At 41.6% G+C, this 12694-nt stretch overlaps 1 protein-coding gene across 1 annotated transcript in view; it reads left to right on the forward strand.

Annotated features, from left to right (window-relative positions):
- Nucleotides 1–12694, forward strand: part of MYO1H (myosin IH) — a 125901-nt gene that overhangs the window by 18518 nt on the left and 94689 nt on the right. The window contains exons 6-9 of the mRNA XM_077461469.1: nt 4074–4253; nt 4335–4433; nt 8394–8507; nt 11809–11880. Of these exons, the coding sequence (XP_077317595.1) occupies nt 4074–4253; nt 4335–4433; nt 8394–8507; nt 11809–11880 (465 nt within the window). The remainder of the gene's footprint in view (nt 1–4073; nt 4254–4334; nt 4434–8393; nt 8508–11808; nt 11881–12694) is intronic.

Raw genomic sequence — 12694 nt, forward strand, 5'->3', positions numbered from 1 at the left:
CACTACAAGCAGTGAGCTAAGGTTCAAACCAACCTGGGTTCACTCCAAAGTCATATGAAGCTTTCACATTGTAGGTCCTTGGCCCAATCAGCTGCAGGTGCGCAATTCCTATTACTTAATCAACTTCTATCAACTCGTTGGACAATTTTCTGACGATCAGCTATTCAGTTGCAACCACTGATGAATATATTCTGACAGTGGTGGGTGCCGCTGTCAGAATACAGTGTCACAGCAGGGGATCTGCCATCCACCTAGTTTGTGTGCATGGAGGAATCTGTAACATTGTATGGCCAGTCTTATTTCATGGTACAAGCAACTAAAGGGGCCAGGGATGGCTTGTTTTAAACCTCGCTTAAAGTGTTACTAAACCCACAACAGTAAAATATGTATGTAAATGCAGAATAGCATGCTTGTTATACTCACTGTGGAACTTAGGGGTTAATCCTGTGCATTGTGTAAAAGGGCTCTTTGATCCTATGTGCACAGATCCTTCCCCTTCTGCAGGGTCTCCCTTTCAAGGCCAGATAATACACAGTCAGAGTAGTACAGCTGCACATGCTCAGTTTGGTCTCTATTGCTGGAGAAAATATTTCCTGTTTAAGCTGGGCTTTTCAGATCCCATAATATTGACATCACACATGTGGACGTGTATACAGATCCTAAATGACAGCCTAGTCCCTCCCTCCTCCTCCATGCCCAGTAACTAAAAAATAATTGGGTGTGATGTCACATCTTGATTGATGGATGCTCCACCTCCCATAACAGCATTAGGACACAGGCTATAGGGGAGATCTCCTCCTACCTGAACACTCAGAACTTGGGCAGACCTTGCAGTTTAATACGTGACCGTGGTATACAGATGGGCCAAAAAGGTATATAGTGGCAGTATTATTTTAATGTAAAAAGAAGGTTTATAAGCTGTGGGCACTGTGGGGGTGCTGATGAAATATTTTCATATTACAGGGTTTAGTAAAACTTTAATCCTTATTCAAAATATGCAAATATGTAAATATTTTAGCGTCCATAATCTGGGTACAAGTGCACTTTAACCACTTCAGTTCCGGACCAATAAACACCTTAAGGACCAGAGGTCTTTTTGCAATTTCGCACTGCGCTGCTTTAACTGGTAATTGCGCGGTCATGCAATATTGCACCCAAACGAAATTTGCGTCCTTTTCTTCCCACAAATAGAGCTTTCTTTTGATGGTATTTGATTGCCTCTGCGATTTTTTTTTTTTTTGCGATATAAATGAAAAAAGAGCGAAAATTTTGAAAAAAAAAGATATTTTCTTCTTTTTGTTATAAGAAAAATCGAATAAACTAAATTTTAGTCATACATTGAGGGCAAAATTTATTCAGCCACATGTCTTTAGTAAAAAAAATGTCAATAAGCGTATATTTTTTGGTTTGCGCAAAAGTTATAGCGTCTACAAACTAGAGTACATTTTCTGGAATTTACACAGCTTTTAATTTATGACTGCCGATCTCATTTCTTGAGGTGCTAAAATGGCAGGGCAGTACAAATCCCCCCCAAATGACCCCATTTTGGAAAGTAGACACCCCAAGGAAATTGCTGATGGGTATGTTGAGCCCATTGAATATTTATTTTTTTTGTCCTAAGGGATTGAATAATGACAAAAAAAAAAATAAAAATTTTTTTTTACAAAAAGTTGTCACTAAATGATATATTGCTCACACATGCCATGGTTATATGTGAAATGACACCCCAAAATACATTCTGCTGCTTCTCCCGAGTACGGGGATACCACATGTGTGGGACTTTTTGGGAGTCTAGTCGCGCACGGCACCCCGAAAACCAATCACCACCTTCAGGATTTCTAAGGGTGCAAATTTTTGATTTAACTCCTCACTACCTATCACAGTTTCGAAGGCCATAAAATGCCAAAATAGCACAAAACCCCCCCAAATGACCCCATTTTGGAAAGTAGACACCCCAAGCTATTTACTGAGAGGCATGTTGAGTCCATGGAATATTTTATATTTTGCCAAAAGTTGCGGGAATATTACAAACTTTTTTTTTTTTGCACAAAGTTGTCACTAAATGATATATTGCTCACACATGCTATGGGCAGAAGTCAAATTACACCCCAAAATAAATTCTGCTGCTTCTCCCGAGTACGGGGATACCACATGTGGGGGACTTTTTGGGAGCCTAGTTAACTAGCTACCTAGCGACACTAGCGACACTGATGCAGCGTTCAGAAAAATTATCGCTTAGTGACACTGGCAAAAGGGGGTGAAAGGGTTAACTAGCGGAAATCAGGGGGTTAAAACCATTATTGGGTAGTATATCGGGGTACCTAGCGCTATAAAAACCTGGCGGTGAACCTAAAAAAATAACTAGCTACCTAGCGACTGTAGCGACACTAATGCAGCGATCAGAAAAACGATCGCTTAGTGACACTGGCAAAAGGGGGTGAAAGGGTTAACTAGCGGCAATCAGGGGGTTAAAAACATTATTGGGTAGTATATCGGGGTACCTAGCGATATAAAAACCTGGCGGTGAACCTAAAAAAATAACTAGCTACCTAGCGACACATGCAGCGATCAGAAAAATGATCGCTTAGTGACACTGGCAAAAGGGGGTGAAAGGGTTAACTAGCGGCAATCAGGGGGTTAAAAACATTATTGGGTAGTATATCGGGGTACCTAGCGCTATAAAAACCTGGCGGTGAACCTAAAAAAATAACTAGCTACCTAGCGACTGTAGCGACACTAATGCAGCGATCAGAAAAACGATCGCTTAGTGACACTGGCAAAAGGGGGTGAAAGGGTTAACTAGCGGCAATCAGGGGGTTAAAAACATTATTGGGTAGTATATCGGGGTACCTAGCGATATAAAAACCTGGCGGTGAACCTAAAAAAATAACTAGCTACCTAGCGACACTAGCGACACATGCAGCGATCAGAAAAATGATCGCTTAGTGACACTGGCAAAAGGGGGTGAAAGGGTTAACTCTAGGGGCAATCAGGGGGTTAAATCTTTATTGGGGGGTGATAGGGGGCTACCCTGGACCTAACACTAACTGTCCTGACAGTTTTTACTGTCACAACTGACACTGAATGCATTGATCAGTAAAGAAATGATCAATGCAATCAGTGACACTGTGACTGGGGGGGGAGGGGGGGCGGGGGGGGGGATCGGGGGGGGGATCGGGGGGGGTTTGTGTGCCTGTGTGTACCTACATGTCAGTGTAGTGTTCGTGCAGACTTACTTTTACTCTTCTCCTCGTAGTCCGGTCAAAAAGACCGCCCCGAGGAGAATGACATCACTTCCTCCTTCCTGTGTAAACAATACACAGGGGAGGAAGCTTCTCATTGGCCAGGAGCGATCCAGAGGGGGTGGCCGAAAATGAACGGCCATCCCCTCATCACGGAGCGCTCCTGGACCGAATCGGACCGCCGTAACCAGCGGGAGGGGGTCCGATGGGACCCCCCACCCGCTGGAAGGCAATCACGTAGATGTACGTGATTCTGCCTGCCTGTGCCATTGTGCTGACGTACAATGGCAATACGGCGGTCCTGAAGTGGTTAATATGTATTTTGCAACTTAGAAAATGTTCAAAATGTATGGCAAAGATAATCCGGAGTCTTTAAGTCATGAAGGATTGGGAGAGTATTATAAATCAATTGTTAGGAATATATTGTATGCGTATGTGATATGTTCATACCAAAGTTTATATATTTTTTAAATGTAGACATTTATTGCATAGTTACCAGCAATGTAGTGTTACAATTTAGTTTGAAACTGGACTTAAAATTTAGTTTGATCTAGGTAATGCCTAAAATAGGCAACACACATTACAATCTACAATTTACTTTAGTTTTATCATCAATGCAGGGAGTGGGCCTGCCTGAATAGATATAATTTGAACAGATTGCTAGGTAGATCTTTACTCTACACAGTTGTTGGTAATATTTTGTACAGATATTGTACAATCTGATTGTACCGAGTTTGCAGCTGTTTTTGGATTAAGTATATTGAACCAATATTGTTATTAGTGGAGACTTTTTTGTAATTTGTAAGCATTGTGTTGTACCTTAATTTGCAGGGAGCACCAGCTGGAGGTCACATACTTAGTTATTTAATAGAGAAGTCTCGGGTGGTCCATCAGAATCAGGGGGAGAGGAATTTTCACATCTTCTACCAGTTATTAGAGGGAGGTGAGGATCATCTTATACGTTGGCTGGGTCTAGAGCGCAACCCAGAGCTTTACAGTTTCCTTATTCAGGTAAGGACAGAATCTTCTGGCGTTTTGTAAAGTGGTATTTATTTTAAATATCACAGGAAATATTTGTACTTTTTTTCCCAGGGAGAGTGTGCCAAAGTAAGTTCTATCAGTGACAAAGCCAACTGGAAGTTAGTGCGCAGGGCATTTACCATTATTGAGTTCACAGAAGCTGACATAGAGGTAAGAAGCCTATACCCATGGTATGCCCACTTATGCACTAATAAATGTACAAAAAAAATGCACAACACACAATACTTTCTTTCCAATGATGTTGATGCAGTAAACAAAAAGATAACATTGTATTCTGAATCATTATATTGTAGATGTAGCACCCTGGTGTTTAGGCAGGATTGCTAACAAATTTAGTTTTCCAAGTAGTAATTATCCTGGCTAATTGTTAGGAGATCCACTGACTTCCATCTAATTCTGGAGTTGCTGCGGTTTTCTCTTCTGTCACTAGGTGGCATTGTGGCTGGTGACATTAGATCAACAAGGGCATAGCAAGGACAGATCGTAAATGGATGGGGTGTCTCAGCCAATAGGCAGGGGTTTCTTTTGTCCCTTGGCCTGCTGGACAGGGAACCAGTTGTGATCGCAGAAAAAGGGTAAGCAGTTGCCACTAAGGTACCATCCACCTTATTACCGGAGACTACAGTGAGTAAGCTTGAGCAAGTACAGAGCAGTCTTCTCACCAGCCGGGGATGGTAAAGAAGTGGGAAAGCTTCAGTGAGTGCCAAGCCAGGGACCCAGCAGGTTAGCAGGGGTGACGCTTGAGGAGTATACAGCGGGATAGCTGCGGGAAGAGCTCAGGAGATCCGGTGATGACTTCTATCTGGAAGTCTAGTGAGACTGGGAGCTCAGTGATTGAAGATCTACAGTGGGATACTGTAAGATCAGAAATGGATGTTCTGTGTTACCAAGAGTTGAGTACAACTAAATTTAGTGACTGTTACAAGTTCAGTGTCATAGGAGACAGCGGTCCTACCTTTACAGACGTGGCATCCAGCTGGAGGCTTTTTCCCTGTATAGCTGTCTTCCTATAGTGTCTTGGAGTCTGCCAATTAATATTGCATCTACCTAAGGGTGTCCTGGCCCTAACTCGATCTCCCACAGTTCTTGTTAATAGACAATAAATCTTGTTCGCATTCAAAAAGTGACTGGCGCCCATCATTTCATCTTGCATTACACCCACCATGCCTGGTAACCCACTTTGCAAGGAAGGATGTCAGCTCTCCCTAACTCTTGAGGTCATCATTAGGCCTCTGGGAGCCCAGGACTCTGCTACATATACAATTGAGATTGCATAGCTGCCTATTTCATCCAAATAGGGGCAAGGCTGTATTTAGACATCAGGCACCTGTAAATTATATCAATCTTCTCTACATTTTTGTCATGTAATTATGGTTATAAAAACTAAATCAACAGTGCAATAAAAATGAAACCAGCAATGCACTACTATATGCATCATGGTACCTGATTTACAGTGGAAAGAAAAAGTCTACACACCCCTGTAAAAATGTCAGGTTTTTGAGATAAAAAAATTAGCCAAAGATAAATCACCTCTGATATTTTTCTACCTTAATAGAGCCTATAATGTGTGCAATTCAATTAAAAAGAAACTAAAAACATTGTTTAGTGGATACCCCATAAAATAATGTGGTAGCCTAGGTGTATACACCTTCTTATAATTAGAGATGTGACTGTGTTCAGAATTAACTAGTTACATTCAAACTGATGTTAAGAAATTTGGTCAAGGAGGCTGTGGGGTGGGGTGGAAAAACAGAAGCCTACATCATGTCTACCAAAAATATGTGGGAAAATGTGTTATGGCCTGATGAGACCAAGATTTCATTTTTTGCCAATAATTCCAAAAAAATATGTTTGGCACAATGCCAACACTTTGCAAAAAAAAACACCATTCCCACAGTAAAGCATGGTGGTGGCAGCATTATCCTTTGGGGCTATTTTTCTTCAGCTGGATCTAGGGTTTTAGTCAAGGTGGAGGAAATTTTTAAAGTTAACAGTTTTAAATTTTTGCACAAAACCTTCAGGCCCTTGCTAAAATGCTGAAGGTGAAAAGGGATTTCACCTATCAGTGCAACAATGACCCAAAGCATACCTTCATATCAACAAAAGAAAGGCTTCACCAGAAGATCAAAATTTTGGAATGCACGAGCCAGAGCCCAGACCTGAATTCAATGAAAATCTGAGGGGTGACTTTAAGAGGGTTGTGCACAGGAGATGCCCTCTTGTAAGGAAGAGTGGGCAAAGATTCCCAAGGTAAGGTGTACAATGCTGATAGACTCCCACCCCATAAGACTGAATGCTGTTGTAAAATCAAAAGGTGCTTTAACAAAGTACTAGTTACCCCACATGCTTGGCCAATCACAGCGCTGGCAGCGAAGAGAGCAATAATTGGCCACAGGCAAGATGCCTGTGGCCAATTATAGCTCAGGGGGGTGTAGTACACGCCCCACACTATATAAGGCCGCCAGTGCAGCGGCCTTGTGTAGTGTGTTCCAGCGTGCAGGGAAAGATAGGCCCCCATTTCTGCAGAGCATATAGGGCAGGCCCCTACTTTCAAACATCCAACTTACAGACGTCTCCTACTTGCAAAACGGAAGGAGACAACAGGAAGTGAGATGAAAAAAGGCGGACGCCCAAAAAAATTATACAGGGGTGATAACCCTTCCCTGTTTTCCAAAAATCTTAAAAATAGATTTTTTGACTGGAGCTACACTTTTAAAATGTACCAGTTCAAAATTACAAACAGATTCTACTTAACACAACAAACCTACACAGTCCCTGTCTTGTTTGCACCGCTTGTATACTGCTGTTCTGAGTATATAGGGCCTGGGGGCCACACGCATTTCCTTTTTTTAATTTGGGTACGGGGTTCCCCTTAATATCCGTACAAGACCCAAAGGAGCTGGTAATGGGCAGGGGGGACTACCCATGCCATTTTTTTTCTCAATGATTTTGATCCGCATTGCCGGAAGCAGATATTACATTAAAATCGCAAGCAGTTTTAAATGACTTTTTTTTTCAGTTAAATGTCATTTTGTGCAGGGACTGTTCTAAACACGGTAAACACGTGCCACTTCACAGGCATACTATAGACACCCCCCAGGCACGATATTTAAAGGAATTTTTCACTTTCTTTTCACTTGTCACTTCACTTGTCATTAAAATCAGTGCTCCTGAAAAAACTGCAGTTTTTAAATAAATTTTTGGCATTGACCCATGTCCCGTGGGGCAGCAGCCAGGTCCCCAAACCCTTTTTAGGACAATATCTTGCATTAAAATTAGCACTTTTTATTTCGAACGTTTGAGCCCCATAGACTTCAACGGGGTTCTAAAGTTCGCACAAATTTTCGGTCCGTTTGAAAGTTCTGGTGCGAACCGAACCGGGGGGGTGTTTGGCTCATCCCTATTCAGAAGGTGTCAGTTGACGACCTTGAGGCTTGTGAGTACTGACCCGTGAGTCCTGTGCCCTAGAAGCTGTATGCAGCTACCAGTTCTACACAGAGACAAATTTAAAACCCTTTGCTTAGCAAGTAGTGACTTTGAGGAAGTTCCCTGCCAGCATAGTGAGAAGTGTCCTCAGTTACTTTAGTTCTTGGGGTATCCCATTCCTCCCCCATACCTACCCAAGTTTTACTCATTAAATACAGTACAAAATATACCCCTAGACAGTTTTATTGCACCATAAATTGAGAATAAAATATTATGTGCCTGGCTGTGTGTGAATTAAGTGGGGAAACCGGACCACTCAATTGCAGTGTCTCTTTTCTGTACCCATTAAAGATGTAAAAATTCTGAAGTGCTTTATCATGATCTGATTATTTTACGTCTCAAAAACCTGGCATTTTTAAAGGGTGTGTAGACTTTCTTTCCACTGTATATGTAATTCGACAACTGAACTATACAATTCACCAAATAAGAGAAAGTGGCAATTGTAATGTGTTGTCTAGATATAGAATAGAGATAGATATATCTGTTTTTAGCTGACCCTGCACTAACTCAATGTCCAACTTTATCCAATTCCGCTAGTCCAGGACACATTGTTTTCAATGCAACTAAGCCATGATAATAAGGGACCCTAGAGGTTTTTTTTCTCTCTTTTGTTTCATACTCTAGAATCTTTTTGGATTAGTGGCCAGTGTCCTGCACTTAGGTAACGTAAAGTATGAGGAGGACAGCCATGGGCATGCCATAATCACAGACGGCACACAGATACGATGGATTTCTAAGGTATTCACAATGCGTGCGATAAGTTGTATTTACATAGAATTTATTCTTTTAAATAAGTGTTAGGAATAATAACAAAACAAAAAAGAGGGCCAATAATATTGCGCATTGCCTTTTTTAATTATTAAAATGTGCCTATTTATTTATTTCTATACTCTGTACTTTCCTCTTTCCAAAGCAGTAAGTGTGGTTTCTCTCTGCTACTTGGTTCCCCTGTTATCAGCATGACTCACTTTTGTCAACATTTCCTGATACCAAGAGTTAAAAGATATGTAAAGTTTAGTTTAAAAAAAAAGAAAAAAACATGTCATATTTACCTCCTCTGTGCAGTTGGTTTTGCACAGAGTGGCCCTGATCCTCCTCTTCTGGGGTCCCCCAGCGTCGCTCCTGGCTTCTCTACTACTCGAGTGCCCTGTTGGAGAGTCACTCTCACTCATGGCACTCGTGTAGGCACGATCCCATGTCCTACTGCTGCATCCATTGACACAGACAGCAGGACTCGGCCCCGCCCCCGCATCATGGGATTTAATCGACAGCAGTGGGAGCCAATGGCTGAACTGCTATCAATCTATCCAATCAGGACCAGAGACATTGGCTGGAGCTGGTGTGCTAATGCCCGTCACTGGAAATACTGGGTTCAGGTAAGTAAAAGGGGGGCTCGGGGGGGCTTCCGCATCACAGGAGGTTTTTCAACTTAATGCATAGAATGCATTAAGGTGAAAAACCTTGAGGATTTACAGCCCCTTTAAATGGCAGGGGAAGGAGCTGTCTCATATCCACAGCTGTGCTTGTTCTACATCCTGTGTGAATGGAGATGTGCTACTTCCCTCCAATCAGGGCTCAGAGCTGTAGGCTCTGTGATGACCTCAGATCCCTTCCCCTTGCTGATGAGCTTAAAAGAAATCCTTTCATTTTTGTATTTTCAGAATGATTCACTGAAGAAATGACTGCAGATACACAGCTACAACTTATATAGGAGGATTTGTTTCACATCTGTGGCTTCTGCTCTTCACTGTTTCATATATTGAATAAGCGTGATTGTTCTGGTATTACTACACAGTGGCCTGTGCATAGTCTGGCATGCAGATAAACACTCCAGCCTTCTAATAAGAAAAACTCTATGTTGAAGTCTAAATAATTTATTAAAGTATTAAAGTGGGTGAAAATAGTGAACAAAATGGGAAAGGATGCAAGTGACACATGGTAACATCACAAAGTTTACTATAACCAACATACTACAGGAGAAATGCAAAATACGGGTATTTTAAAGCCTATCTCCATGCAAAATCTCCACAAATCGATTTAAGCAACAGAGTCAAAACACTGCTTATAGTGTAAATCTGAGGTCCAGGATTTAAATGCATGTAAAACTGCTCACAAAACTGCACAAAAATTTGCAAAGCATAGGTGGCAATTTAACTTTACAAAATGTCAACAGAATGTTGATGGAGACACGCACAGATATCCATGTACATCTAGAAATTAGACATGTAACGAACTGTAAAATTTGCTTAGTTTTGGATGGATTTGTTATGTTACTATATTCGTTTTGTTGATTCGTTTCAGAATTAGTTTAGTTTAGTTTTTGTTAAATTTTGTTTTGTTTATTAATTTTCTAAGGAATTCCAAATTTTCAGAACAATTCGAATTTGGTTCGGTCGGAAAATAATCGACCGATTAGAATTCTGTGTGAAGAATAGCTGGTTACCGGCCGCCTCCTCCTTAACAACCAATAACTCATCAGCCCCCAGATCCCAGCTCCCCTATGTGAATGAGTATGGGGTACATAGTGCCCCTACCCATTCACCAAAAAAATCGTACAAAGTGAATAAAGACAGTGCATGAATTTTTGACAATGCCATTAAAAAAAAATAAAAAACAATGTCCCCCAATGTAGATCCATCTTGTGCCAGACCTGAAGAATGAAAAAAAATCTCTGGTCTTGTGGAAGGCTCCCCACTGACTGCCTGCTCCTCCTTCAGATATTTCTTAAATAGGTAAGGGGCAGAGTCACCCGATGATGTTAGCAGGTGACCCTGCCCCCTTGGGGCATCACCGACTGGAGCATGCTGGGTTGATGAAGTCACAAGGGGCGGAGTTACCCACTGATGTCTTCAGGTGACCCTGCCCCTTACCTGTTTAAAAAATGTCAGAGGCAGGAGAAGGCAGTTGGCGGGGAGCCTTCGATGAGACCTGAGGATTTTTTATTTTTTCGGGTCCATATTCCAATAAGCCGCAGACCCCCACAACCCTGGGCAGTGGGGGTCCTCATCAACATGGAGACAAGGTGCTTTGGGGTGGGGGGGCAGCCTCCCTGTCCCAAAGCACCCCCTCATGTTAAGAGCATGTGGCCTGATATGGTTAAGGAGGGGTGGGGGGCGCTCGCTCTTCCCCCCCTTTCCTGATTATGTTCTGATTATGGGTCTGTATGGATTTTGGGGGGTCCCCACAGCTTTTGAAAAAAAATAATTGGTGTGGGATTCCTCTTTGAATCCTTATCAGACCTTAAGGGCCTGGTTTGGATTGGGGGGCATGCTGTTTTTTTTCAGAATTTTCTATTGCCGGCATTCTTTTGTTTGCATTTCAGCTGTCAGTGGGGAAGCCTGCTGACAGTTGATGAGCAATCGGTTTTTAAGGAGGCAGGCGGCCACCTTCCCGGCCCATTGCCTAACAACCAGCTATTCCTCACACAGAATTTGTATCAATTGATCATTTTTCGACCTGTCCGAATTCAAATCCCTTCAAAAATTTGTAATTTATTAGAAAATGAATGAAACAAAACAAATTTTAATGAATTTCAACCAACAATTTGTATTTGTACCAAAATGAATTGCACATGTCTACTAGGAATCTGTCAACATACATATACAGACCTAGGTCTGAAAATATAAAATACATTTACAGACCTCACCAAGCCAAGGTAGTCAGCATCTTGAACTTTAGCCTGTTGTTGGTCTAAACATTTCATTGATCGTATCACTGACCATTAGCAAGGCAAAAGCAGAAGAGACTTTGAAGGCTGCAAAAGTAATCTACAACACATCTCATACAGTATCTGTGCTCGTATCTCATTATTCCTATTCCAATGTTCAGTACTGATTAATGCTCAAAAAAAAACAGAAATAAAAAGGTGCTCTCTGCATTCTAACATGATTTTACTAAATTGACATTTCCAGTAATTGCATGGAATGTAATAAACAACCACATGCATTATGCATTTGTAAGGTGACTGTGCTAACATTGTCTATTAAAAAAACGAAAGCATCTTGTATTACATAACACTTTATTGGGTTTCTTTACACAGCTTCTTGGGGTTCCCCTATCTATTTTACAAGAAGCATTAACACATAAAAAGATTGAGGCAAGGTCAGAACAGGTATGTCTTTTTTTGTGTGATAAATATAAAAATAGTGTGGGTAAACAACTTTTAACAAACGGGTTGATTTAATAAAATGGGAGAGTGCAAAATCTGGTGCAACTGTGCACGGCAGCCAATCATCAACTTTTTCAATTAAAGTGTAAGTAAACCCTCCTATTGTTTTCAGTCAAGGAAGCTGCCATCTTTCCCTCTGATTTCTATGCAGAGCTGCACCTGATTTTGCACTCTCCAGTTTTAGTAAATCAACCACAATGTAATTTATCTTATGGCCCCTTTTACACTATCGGCCTGCAAAGATCCACCTGTCCGTTTTTCAGGCGGATCTGAGTGGGTAACCCATTAACTTGTATGGGCAGGCTGTCAGGATGTCAACGGAGATGTGTCCGCCGTCACCCACCTGCCATCTGATCCGACAAGATCCACTGAAAACAGACGGATGGCCATACGTTCGCCATCCAACTAGCAGATCGGATGGGATCAGATGACAATGGACATGCTGTCCATTGTCATCCGATCTTCCCATAGAGAACAGCGGGGTGCTGTCAGGTCCGTCCCTGCATTTGCCTGCTCAGTGGGAAACAACGGATCGATCCCCCACTGAGCTAGCAGAGTCTGCTGAGCGGATCCACCCCCTGTGAATGGGGCCTATGATGGTTAATCCTAAAAGCCTCTAGAAAAATATAGATAAGAAAATGTTAAATAAAAGGCATTTAAACCCAAGCCTTGACCCTTAATTATATGTTTGTATTTTGTGTTTTCAGGATTGTTTTATGGTCATATTTTGTGAGATTTTAGCTACAAAATGAGTTTA

This window comes from Lithobates pipiens, unplaced genomic scaffold, assembly GCF_037356315.1.
Source record: "Lithobates pipiens isolate NorthernLeopardFrog02 unplaced genomic scaffold, aLitPip1_a1.2 Scaffold_3, whole genome shotgun sequence".
NCBI lineage: Eukaryota > Metazoa > Chordata > Amphibia > Anura > Ranidae > Lithobates > Lithobates pipiens.